Source organism: Emydura macquarii, unplaced genomic scaffold (genome assembly GCF_026122565.2).
Source record: "Emydura macquarii macquarii isolate MOO-44397 ecotype Brisbane River unplaced genomic scaffold, CSIRO-AGI_Emac_v2 contig_1644, whole genome shotgun sequence".
NCBI classification, from domain to species: Eukaryota; Metazoa; Chordata; order Testudines; family Chelidae; genus Emydura; species Emydura macquarii.
In genome coordinates this window covers 23,305,195-23,318,299 of record NW_027131781.1, presented here as the reverse complement: position 1 = coordinate 23,318,299, position 13,105 = coordinate 23,305,195, and the positions used below count along the sequence as shown (strand labels likewise).

General features: G+C 40.1%; 1 protein-coding gene across 23 annotated transcripts in view; it reads right to left on the bottom strand.

Moving 5' to 3' along the window:
• TCF12 (transcription factor 12) overlaps positions 1–13,105 on the bottom strand; it is a 273,293-nt gene that overhangs the window by 167,519 nt on the left and 92,669 nt on the right. For 16 of the 23 annotated variants that reach the window (XM_067555900.1, XM_067555916.1, XM_067555903.1 and 13 more), the window contains one exon: positions 5,746–5,814. The exons of the other annotated variants lie outside the window; for them this stretch is intronic. In XM_067555900.1, the coding sequence (XP_067412001.1) occupies positions 5,746–5,814 (69 nt within the window). The remainder of the gene's footprint in view (positions 1–5,745; positions 5,815–13,105) is intronic. 23 annotated transcript variants of the gene reach the window in all.

Genomic DNA, 13,105 nt, shown 5'->3' with positions numbered 1-13,105 from the left:
GTCCAGTTTTGTTTTTTTCTCTCCTTTCCTATATAAGACCTTGGAAACAAACCAAACCCCATCCCAACTGTGCCTCATAATTGAGCTTCAAGGATTCAAGCTGGGTGTTTACTTTTTGGCTACTTGTTTAATATAGTGTTAGCATTTAAATGATCACAGCTAAGCTCTGAAGTTAACATTCCATTAAAATCAATGGCAGAGTTCACACCTCTGCTACTATTTCAATCAATATGTCTGTAGACTGAAAAAAACAGTGCATCAACACAAATAGCAAAGGCTATCTTTTCCGGCTGTGAAGAACATGGGAGATATCTGTACAATTTACATACACATTGTGTGTATCCCTTTTTGAGTACTATGGTGTGGCTGGCTCTATGAAACACTAAAGCCTGGTTTACATCTAAAATTTAGGTTGACCTAGCTATATCGGCTCAGGATTGTGAAAAATGTCAGGTCCTACACGACATAGTTAGGTCAACTTAACCCTCACTGTAGACACAGCTAAGTCAACGGAAGAATCCATTTTTCCATTGACTTACCAATTGCCTGTCTAAGGGGTGAATTTACTACACCAACAGAAAAACCCCTTCCATCAGTGTGGTAAGCATCTATAGCACACAGTTGTAGCTGCGCCACTGTAGTGCTGGTAGTATAGACCAGGTTCATTTCAACCCAGCTGGAAATCACCCCACTTATCCAGGAACCAGGAAATGACTAATTCAATTGCTGACAAATGGTCTAATAGGAAATCCACTACTGGAAGTTTACCTTCGACTCCCTGAAGACATGCATAAAGTGGACTAACCAGATTCAGGTGTCCCAAGATGAAGGGGACTCTGAAATGTATGAAAGACAGTCTGTGAATTCAGGGAGGGATATGACATGGTCAGACTGAGAGGCAGGGCCTGCGCACAGGTACAATCTGCCTCATTCAGCCCCAGTGCTGGGGGCATTCCTGGAACAAGAGGATCCTACCTAAACTTGAAAGGAAAGGCCAACATTTAGATAAGATAGTATATGTACAGGCATTTTGTTATTTTCACCCCTTTGGTTATGTTCTAGAAGGTTAAATAAAGAATACTTTGTTTTGAACAAGCTATTCTCTATCACCATACTTGCATTCTGGTCACAGGCTCCCAAAGGGAAGTCTACAGCAGGGACCAAGATCCAGTTGGACATACTGAGGGCACAAGAGTAAACAAGAGTACTGTAACCTGGTAACCAGTTTATGAGTGGGGGTGAATAGCAGGATTCCACACAAAGAAGTACAGGTGTGCACCAGTCACTTAGAAGGGTTGCCCACAGAGAGGGGGCTACCTGGTACTGTAACATGGGCATTATAGATACCTTCTTAAAAACATGAAACTCCCATTGAAGTTCTATAACATACAGAAAGATACATGTAAGGAACCTTTGTGTAAATTTTCATTCTGACAATACTATAGTAATGGATCTAAATTTTTATTCACAATCAACAAACATTAAAGACTAGTTCAAGCTAAAAAATGCAATTCCCATCCTCAAGCAGTTTCCTCCATGATGGACACTAATGCTGTTTATATTAAAAACAACAAGAGAAAGAGATACTTCTATTGTAAGTATGTCATCCTCCTCTCTGCTCTGGAGAGCAACTGCACTACATTGAGGATACGCCTCAACTCCAGTTGCCCAAGGTAGAAAAAACCCAGTGATCTCACACTGCACCAAAGCACCAACACTAACTCCTCAGGTTATGAATTTTAACTGAATGTGAAACATTCTAAGAGTCTCAGAGTAATGGCTAGTAAATATTTAATATGAATAACAGAACACTCAAACTTTCTCAAATGAAAAAATATAACAAAACTGGAAATGGATGGACATGGGGGTGGCATGTTAAGTTTTATAATCAGTATTCATTAGAAAACAATGCTTACATGTTTCAACAAGGTGCAAAAATCAGATAGTCACTACAGTGGAAGAGAGGGATAAGACATACTGGCCTAGCATAACTCTCACTTTACAAACCTACACTTGACACAATAACCTCAAGTAAATGTTAGAGAATGGTTATAACAATAATAAGTGGCTGCAGATTAAGAATCCAGACAGTTAGGTTTAAAGACAATGATTCAAATTGTGCAGGATAGTTGCAGCCTAAAAGCTACATACAGTATTTAAAGCAATTCCATCAGAAAACAGCAAAATTCAATGTTTAAAGTTCAGTATAGAATTAGTCAAACATGGGTTCTCAGCCTGGAGGTTTTGAATACCACCATTTTTTGGGTTAGTTAGAAAAGGAGAAGACAGGAAACTTTTTCCCAATGTTACATAGGGTTTTGTACAAGTAAGGTTGAGTATGACTGTACTACTTCATAAGTAAGGAAACACTGTATAAACCTCTCCACTATAACCTAACAACTGGACAACACACTTTTCAACCAATTTTTGTTTACCTTGCCAGCACCCAGCCTTTTCAATCCAACATTACTTTTGTCTGGCTATTATGTGGTATTCTGTCTTTCCTTGATATAATACCACTTGCTCCACAAACCTGCTATAGAGTCTAAAACCATGATAGGTAACTGAACTGGACCCACATAGCAGAGGACAATCTTGGCCTTTCAAAACGTCTTTGGTTCACTACCTCCACACGAATTATATTGGCCTACTACCCCCTACACTCTAAGTCGCAAGGCTGGACTGAGTTCAGCTCAGCCATCAAGAGCTGCATTGGAGTGACTGGAGTAAAATATCCTCTTCTCTCCAAATCCAAGACATGCGACCTCTGCAGCTACCAGTGTATTGGGGATTGAGACACAGGAATTCAAACCCATATCTCTTGTTTTTGCCCCCCTGAACTGTCCAATTCTTAGTTCCTTTCAGCTTAATAAGGCAGATACACAACGTAAATTACTTAATGGCTGGGGCAAGAGTCAAGGAGCTAGATAGTGCCAAGCTCTAACCCTGACAGTGATGGATGAGTCACCACTTTTCAGTTGCTCGGTCTTCCAAAATAAGAAACTGAATATTTACCCTCGCTCACATTGGTATGATGATTATTAATTAGCCAGTGTTGTACAGCATACTATTTGAAAACTAAGTATTATCACACCCTAGATTTCAGAGGATGATGGGGGAAGCCAAGAAAGTTTCTATATGCGTCCTCCAAAAGTAGAAGAACTCTAACTTAAAATATTTGGTTGGCGTTACTAAATACCACGTTGAAATAGGTGAGCAGCTTCTCAGGAAAGATACATGAGACTAGAAACTTATGCAGCCTCCACGTTTTAGAATTTTGGAGAACGAATTCAGACAATTATTCCTTGAAGAAGTCCTCAATTTTGGAATGGTCACTGATTACCATGGTTTCTAAGTTAAGACTTACACCGAAGCTGTGTGGATTTAATTTAGTGAGTCACGGAATCTCATTTTAAATAGTTATCCCAAATACACAATTGTATCTTAAATCTCCTAAAATAAGCATTACTCTACTATATTAAACAGGAGAATGTTTGTTTATTTTGTTCTTTCCCAAGTATCATGTGCAAAGAACCATGTTTTATTGCAGGAAACTAATTTGGAAACAGATTTCAATGTTTCTCTTAACACTCTAGGAAGTTATATCCATATTCAACCTGCACACTGAATAGAAAAATTGATTAATTTAGCCTTTAAACAAAGCTTGGAAAATTTTGAAAAAAGCTATGAGACAAACAAGAATATTAATAAATATGTCCAAGATATTTATAAAAGGAGTGCCCAAAGTCTGCATTTAGACACCTACATATGGTGTTTAGAGCCTAAATTTTGGCACCCCTTTTTTGAAAAATATTGGTCATATATCACATTAATCACAAACACGTTATGTTACATTTGGAAAAGCCTCCTGACCCTTGAATGCAGGAAGTGTTGCTTATTTTTTAAAACAGAATCACATACAAGATCATCTTCTCAGATACAGAACAATAAACTAGAGGAAGCATATAAACAGCAAAAAACAAAGGACAAAAAGGACACAAATACAATAGACTTCATAACACTTACTGAATTTCTGTGTCCCTCTTGTCTTGCTTTGCTATTTAACAGTTTCCTCTCTCATTTTGTACCTGAGATTAAGAGGTATAAAACACTATTTCAAAACTTGCTATCTTTTCTTAATACTGTTTTTGATTTCTTATCAAATTAAAATGTACTATTGGTGTAAAAAGTGAAGTTGGATGGATGCAAACTATACCCTTTGGCCTCAGATATATTTTCAGCTATTTTAGACACAAGGACAGTTAGATAGCACAATCTGTTGACACTAGAATACTGTCTAAATCTAACGTATCAGCCCAATTCTGTTTTCAGGTACTTTTACATGACTGTGTATTTAGAAGAGACCGTTACTGTGAATGTATATATGTACCTGGAGACAACTTTTTCTAGATACAAAGGAAGGCAAAATAAATATATAATATCAAAATTGGGCCCCATCTTGAATTATATCTAAACATACAGTTCTAATATTTATTTAATTATATGTGCCAGAATTGCACACAAACACTTGCAAATTAGATGCCAGGAAGAAAATAATATAGCTAAATAATGGCCTAGGTTTCTGGCTGTTAAATCCTAAAGAAACTTACATTGGGAAGAAATGGCTGATTTTAACATTTTTAAATATCCTTCCTTTGGAGAGAGACATCTGAACAGATGCAGAACTAAGTCGCCTCTTTTATAAAAAAGGCATTGTTAGAACAAAACCAAAACAAAGAGAGAAAATCTCAAACACACAGGTGTTTAATTCACAAAAATAAAGGCTACCATTATCCAAACTGCAGCAAAGACTATAGTAGAAGTAGAATAACCTTTAATTAAAAGGCAATGTTTATCCAAGAAAACGAGATTACACCAATTTGTTGCCATGTTATGAGTTTTCTTCTATAAAGGACAGTTCACAAAGAAAGTAGAAATGCTGGAGGTTGGGAGGCATATCATTACAGTAAGAAAAACTCTTTATAGCTATAGGCCAAATTCTCACTGGATTCAGATATTCTCCTCAGTTAAATACTGCGGAATTAGTCTCTAAGGTCTTTAACAAGACTTTCAAAGAGCAAAAACATCTTAACTCTACGTTACTCTTTAAGAAGGACCCTATGTATGCTAATCAGCACTGGGGCATCCATCTAACGTCCAAACACTGCTATACCTGTGCTTTTGCATATGATCAAAGAGCCACAGGAAAGCACGTAAAATCACAGAAGGGAGAAAGGTTGACAGTATAATAAACAAGATTTCAGTCTAATTAGCTGAAAGATAGGGCAGGTATCAGGGTTCTGCAGAGTTCCATTGGACCCATTAATTCCCATTTCTCATTCATTTCTGGAAGAGAGAAAGTATTCATGACCAAACCAATCATTTTTTATGATTTTTCCATAAGTATTTACAATGGAAAACCCAGTTTATCATCTTCTTCAGATAGGAAGCAATCTAAACTGGTGATCACAGTTCACTGTGTCATATTTATGGGTGTCATGGTACAAGATTTCATATAAATGTTCACGGACCCAACACAGTGTCATTTTAAGTACTTGTTTGAATAAGAACTTAAGTGTCTATGACAAGACTGAGAATCACGCACACAATGTATTTTGCACACAAAAGTTGCCTATCTTGATTTGTTCCTCTTTATGTATCCACTCTGTCTTTTAATGGAGAGCTCCCACATTAGGCTACAGGCAGATAAATCACAACTCAAATTAGAAACAGATTAAGCAGTACCTCTTGAGTTTTCAACTTTTCTATGGCTGTGGAGATGTCTGAGCTTTTTCCATGGAGACTGCCATTTTCCTGTAAACAGGCAAGTAGTAAGAACAATTAGGACAAGGCTACACATTCTGTATTGATATCAATGGGAAGAACACTGGACTCTGGACTCTTATGTTAAGTAAGTTTCAATATATTAAAATAGAGAGAGATGAGTTTAGTTTTGTTTTCTTTTAAATTTGTATTTCTTTATCTTATCATCAGACAAGAACTAGGAACTCCAGAGAAAAGCAAATAACCTGTACGTCTATGCCTGCTCCCTAAAAACAGTTTGTCTGATCTTTGTTCCCATAACTTAGATCAGCACTCTCAGACCAGGTCTTCCTTACACCCCGCAGCCCATTTTGTCCTCTGATCTTGTTAGGGTATGAATAGGAAGTTATATTATCCTCATCTGAAATTCTTGGACAACCAATAGCAAAACAGAGACTCACAAGCTGAAACAAAACTTTAAAACAAACAAACAAAAAATCCACCAAACATACCCCCATGATACATACACAAATTTATAAATAAAAATATACATATTGTCAATTTTCTTTAAACTTGATACATTAAGTCCAATGCTTTCCCATTGATTTCAATGCAGAATGGAGTTTCTCCCTGATCTATTTTTTGCAGAAAGATGTGACCACCATGGAATAAGTTCTACATTTATATTTGTTAGCCATTAGAGCACCTTTAAATTGACAGTTTCTAAAAATTACTGATTTTTTGAGAAAACACCATTGGAGTTTTCCTTTAATATAAATCTAACACTTTATTTACTTTGCCCCATTAATTATTTTCTTATATGCAATGAAAGAATGAACATAATAGACCAAACTGCATTCACTACACCTTTTACTCTTTCCAAAGTATTGATCTGGGTATGTAATTAGGAGCATAAATCAAGAAAGTCATCTGGTGTTCACAACATTTGCTCTGCCTCTGTGGGGCAAATCCACCTTTCTGTTCTGCAATTGCAAAGGACCCTGCCTGCCATACAACTAATAAGATGCTGATGCATATGGTTCTGCATGCTTAAAGCCTGCAAAGGGAGAACTCCCAGGGCTCCTTCTGAGGCCACTGCATGGTGCTGCAGGGAAAATATGAAACTAGTGAGTCACTGGCCATTTAACTTGAATGGCTGTAGCACTTACACTGCAGAAGCAGCCAAGGAGCCACAGTTACCCAGGGTGCACCCCCCACCAAGAACTTTTATGGACAGCCCTATAATCAGGTTGTATGTTGGACAATGGATTAGCTCTATGTTTATCAAATTAATTTCCAAAAATTTTGCAAAAAATGTAGTATAGAAAGATCTTTTCAAAAGTGCAATTTGTAATAGGAACATTTAATCAGTTTCAGGCCATTTTATGTTTTCTTTACTTAGGGCTAGATCCTGTTGTCCTTTTTCCGGCAAAACTCCCAACTGAAGTTAAGGGAATATGCCCCATAAAGATTTCAGGACTAGGTCCTTAAACACTGCAAGAAATAAAGCAATTTTAAAAGGAAGAGAATACATGAAAGATTATATCCTCTGGGCTCACTGTAATTTCTTATGTTGTTTCATTTCCACTTGAATACAGTCCTCAAAAAAAGTGTTTCTCTCTTCTAGTGTTTCTCTTTTCTAGTCTTCATTTTTACCTTAAAACTAGGCTTGGCAGAATTTGATTTTTATATTTGTATACTGTTGACAGATACTAATTATTTTTAGATTTGTATCTATTTAATTGTTTACAGTGGCATGAAACTTTGGGGCTGGGGGCTCATACAAGTACTTAATGACAGTAGATGTCGACATTCAAAAATTAATCTTTATAAACCATTAAAACAGAATGATTAACATCACATGTCAAATTATATAAAGTAAATATCCTTACATCAACAAATCATACCTTTTCTTACTATTCTTTTGCTGGTCCATTTGTAACACAATTCAAGTGCCAAAATCACTGGATTTTGACTCTAATAAGTTTTCAAAGTAGCATTTTTCTTACTTTGCTTATCTGTACATTTTTATGATCATCAATGGAAACATTTTTCATCAATTTGTGTGTATACGGTAAAATCACGTTCATCAACATTTACTGATAAAAATCTAATCCTTCCAAGCCTAATTAAACCACACAAGCCTGTCCTACAAGACTAAACATGTAAGGATTTATATTCACAAATTATGCTCAAATAAATTACTGAAATTAGCAAGCATGTCAGAGTTCTCTACAATTTAAAGCTTGTTTTACTCAAAGCATTGTATCTGACAAGTTAGGAGTGAATATAATTTATACCATATTGAGCTTAAAGTATGAACACACTTTAGAAACAACTGGTACATGCAATTCTATTTTATTCACTCAAAATTCACCCAGGGTTTGTATGTACACCCAGATTTTTCTTTTTCCAAGATGTTCATAGTGCTACTTAACAAATCCATAATGACATATCATATATTATTGGCATAGTACAATGTGAAGTATTTACCAGTATAAGAGCAACAGTAGAGTAAGGATTTAAGGCTAAATTCTGCCACCTTTACCCAGGCTCAATATTATCTTTGAATAGCCGAACTGATTTCAGTTGGAACCCTCCAATGGTAAAGTACTATTCAACGTGAGTTAGAGTGGCAGAATTTGACTTAAGTTTCTCATCCATAATTGTCAATGTGCTCAAGACATTTAGAGCAAAAATATCAACACGGGACTACTCATATCGTGCCATTTCAAAAGAAGAAATGGCTGCAAGTTCTACTAATGAAAGGGCTGGACCTCATGCCTCAAGTTGCAAACTATATAAATATTGCTATACAAATATTTCCAACATGTTGTACAATTTCCATGTTGCAGAAATGAGATGGAAATTTTAACATGTTAAGACTACCTCAGACTTTGCCCTCGCCTACACTGCAGAGTTAAGTCGATGCAAAGCAGCTTATGTCAGCCTAACCCTAAGCATCTACACTAAAATGTTGCTGCCAACGACGTAATTCACCCACTACGCCAACTTAGGGTATGTCTACACGGTGGAGTGAAATTGATTTATTTTAAATTGACTTTCACCCACCGAATTTTAGAAGTCGGAGGAGCGTGATCACACCATGCTCATTGTGTAGGGGAATTGTGTTCCCACTAGCCGTGTTTGGGTCGACAATCAAAGCAGTGCACTGTGGGTAACTATCCCACAGTGCAACTAGTCGCAGATGTTTTTGGGAAGGTTGTCATCCTCCCATGATGCAACGTACTCCCCCCCTCCCTTCTTGCCCCAGTCCAAAACAAACAGGCAATCTCCTTTTCGCACCGTTTTTTCAAATCCTTCAGTCTCTGCCACACGCACTTCATTGCCTGAGAGGAATGGAGCCCAACCAGCTCTGCACTATTATTGTGAGCATCATGAACTTATTGACTTATTCTGCAGTATTTTCAGGGGCGAGACAGGAGCCACAGTGCGATGTTACAGAGGCTGCCTTGTTACAAGCCACAGAACGAACAATTCCCATTTGCTGCACACAGTCACGCACCATCTGTAGTTGGTGGAATGCTGCTTGCGGTCCCGGGAAACAAGCAGCAACTAATGGGATCGCATCGTTATGAAGGCATGGGATGATGAGCAGTGGCTGCAGAACTTTTGAATGAGAAAGGTCACTGACTTTGAGCTTTGCGGAGAGCTCTCCCCAGCCCGGAAACACAAGAATACTCGCTTGAGACCAGTTCTGACAGTGGATAAGACAGTGGCCATCGCTCTGTGGAAGCTAGCAACACCAGACTGCTACCGGTGAATTGAGAATAAATTCGGAGTCAGTAAATCCACTGTGTGAGCAGCTGTGGTTCAAGTGTGCCAGACCATTAATAGACTTCTGCTAAGAAGGGTAGTGACTTTAGGAAACATGGGGGACATAGTGGAAGGCTTTTCCGCAATGGAGTTCCCAAACTGTGGCGGGGCGATAGATGGCACGCACATCCCTATTTTAGCCTCGGACCACCTTGCCACAGAGTACATAAACTGATAGGGATGCTTCTCGATGGTGATGCAGGCACTTGTGGATCACTGGGGACACTTCACCGACATCAGTGTGGGGTGGTCTGGAAAGGTGCATGACGCGCATCTTTAGGAACTCAGGTCTGTTAAAAAAGATGCAGGTGGGCACGTTCTTCCCTGAACATAAAATTAATATTGGCGATGTTGAAATGCCAATAGTGATTCTGGAGGATCCTGCCTACCCCTTGCTCCCCTGGCTAATGAAGCCCTACACCAGGCACCAGGACAGTGAGAAGGAGCATTTTAATAATAGATTCATCAAGTGCAGAATGGTGGTGGCATGTGCATTTGGATGTTTAAAAGCACGCTGGCGAAGTCTGCTCACTAGGTTAGACCTCAGTGAAAAAAACATCCCAATAGTTATCTTTGTCTGCTGCGTGCTTCATAATGTCTGTGAGACAAAGAGGGAGAAGTTCCCATTGGGTTGGGTTGTGGAGGCAGATAGCCTGGGCACAAATTTTGAGCAGCCAGATGCCACTGCAATGCTGAGAGCCAATTGCAGAGCACTGCGCCTCAGGGTAGCATTGAAAAACTGCTTTTGCAACGCTTTTGTAATGTGCGTTGCTTACCTGTGCTGTGCTTTCACTTTGCATACCCTACCCCATCCCCCACTGAGGCAGTTCATCCCCTTCCCCCTCATCCACCGTTCTAGTACCCCCTCCTTTCCCCTCCCTTTATTCCCTTCTTATCAATAAGCAAACAGTAATGAAATGTGAAGCAGTATGTTTTCTCCCCAACCTTCTCCATCCCCCACCAATCTATTCCTCTCCCACTTCCCCCTCCCTTTATTCCCTTGTTATCAAAAAATACATAAAGAGTAATGAAATTGGAAAGCAGTACTTTCTTTATTGGTGATCCTTCACAGAGGGGGGAAATGGAATATAATGAAATGTTCTGCATGCATTTTGTGGGGCCAGGGATACAGAGGCCATTTTGGCTGTGCACACATGAAAGAATCTCACATATTCCGACTCCTTAAAGGAGCCATCTCCTCTTTCTGCTCGACTCAACCAGTGAGGAGTGCAGCACATACTGCACCCTGCTCAACCTTCTCCTAGACTGCTTTGAGGTGGGGGCTAGGAAAGACTGTGTTAGCTCAAAATTTTGCAGAGGCTGCAGAGTCTGTCTTGCCGCTGAGCTTCCTGAAGCTCAACCAGATGCCTCAACATGTCTGACTGATCACGTATTATACGCAGCATCTCTTCTTGTGTTGACGCTCATACTCCTGTGCTGCCTTCCTGTTGTCCGTGTCCATCTTCAGTTTGTCAGATAATGAAATCCTCCACACTCTTAGCTCTGTGTCTGCAGCTGTGAGGTGTTCATTAGCTCATTAAACATGTCATCCCGGATTTGTTTTGTTTTTTTCCACTTTCTTATCTGCAACAGGTGCTCTGCAGGAGCATGAGACGGTGGTGTGTTGAAGGCCATGTTGTCCACTGTGAGGGAAGAAAAGCACAAGGTACCCATTGTTAACTCATCCCATGGATGAAAAGTAATGTTACAATGTAAAAATAATTCCCCTGAACATTCCTAAGGGAAGGCTACAACCGCATTCCATTGCCTGACTATTGCAGAGGTTGGAGTGCTGTTCCAGCCATGGTAAGTAAGGGGCGAGTGCATCTATGTTAGTGAAATCCCCGGGGTCCATGCTGCCCAAGTCCATGATCCCTAGAGCAGAATGGATGTCGGGCTCCCAGTTGATCAGGCTTTTAACAGGCAGAAAAAAGGGTGAGGGGTGGGTACAGGCTAATGGTCTCTGGAGTAAAACAATGGGAACCCATTTGCGGATGCCCAAGGGCCATAGCAACAATGTCCTGCTTAGGGACTTGAGGTGTGCTGAACCAAGAAACCATCCCAGCTGTGCAATAAACACACACTTTAAAATACTTTCTTGGTCAGCTACTGTAAATGTGCACCATCTTCACTAGGTAAACAAGAGTAATATCAGCCTGCTGAGGGTCACAGAGGCAAAAGGGAGGATTTGCTGCAAGCAGCTGGCTACAGGTCTGGGCCTTATGCTGCTATGCTGTGTTCCGTGATGATGCCTGCACAATTAATAACCAAGTGGTGGGGGAAAGTGTCCTATCGCAGTGGAAGATATAAGGCTGCCCTTCCAAGAAACCTTCTCTAAAGGATTGCTGAGTACCTGCATGAAAGCTTCCTGGAGATATGCATGGAGAATATTCAGAGGATCCCTGTGCACATAAATAATCTTTTCTAGGATGAACCCAATGCGTAAGCACACCAAGAAGGAGGAAACACAGCCCCACCGCTGCACACACCACTTTTTCCCATTGGTACAAGGCTCTGGACAGGGAATATAACCAAAGACATGCAATTTCCAATACATACTCACCAGATGTGCATTCCCTGGAATCCCAGTCAGTCACAGTTTCCTGCGTCTGTGTGGGTTGCTCCTGTGTTGCAAACAAGCTCCTGGTTTTCAGGAAGAAGGGATACCACACTTGCTTGCCCCCTGTTATCATCCTCTTCCTCTTCCTCCTCATCCATGGACTCGTCCTCATTCATCCTGGATTCAGATTCTCCCGAGTTATCAATGCTGAGTGGTGGCATAATAGTAGGGTCTCCGCTGAGAATCACATGCATCTCCTCCTAAAAGTGGCATGTTTTGGGCGAGGAGCCAGAACAGCTATTAGCTTCCTTAGTTTTCTGATAAGCCTGACTCAGCTCTTTGATCTTAATGCGGCATTGCTGCGCGTCCCTGTTGTGCCCCTTCTCCAACATGCCGCGAGATATCTTCTCGTAGATATCCAAATTTCTTTTGCTGGCTCAGAGCTGAGCCAGAACAGACTCTTCACCCCACAAATCGATGAAATCCAAGACCTCTGGTTGACTTCATGCTGGGCACGTTTGGGCCGTGCAGTCACCATGAGCAGTTCAGCTACAAAGTTCTCTCCACGCTAACCAAACAGGAAATGAGAATTCAAAATTTCCTAGGGCTTGTGGGGAGGAGCTATATCGTGTTTACGTGGCCACAGTGCAGCAGACTCTGAATGTGCAGAATGATCAGAACAGAGCATTATGGGATACTTCCCGGAGGCCAATGACGTTGATTTATGTTGTGCTCTGCCTACACTGATGCTCATTCGATGCACAGAATTCGACTTCAGCGCTATGCCACTTATAAGGGTGGTTTTATTAAGTGGAATTTTACCATGATTTAGGTCGGCGGAACTGACGTGCCAATGGAGATGCATACTTTAGGTGGTCGACGTAAGCCATGTTATGTCAACCTCCATCATCAGTGTAGATCAGGCCTCAGTAACTCGATCTCAGC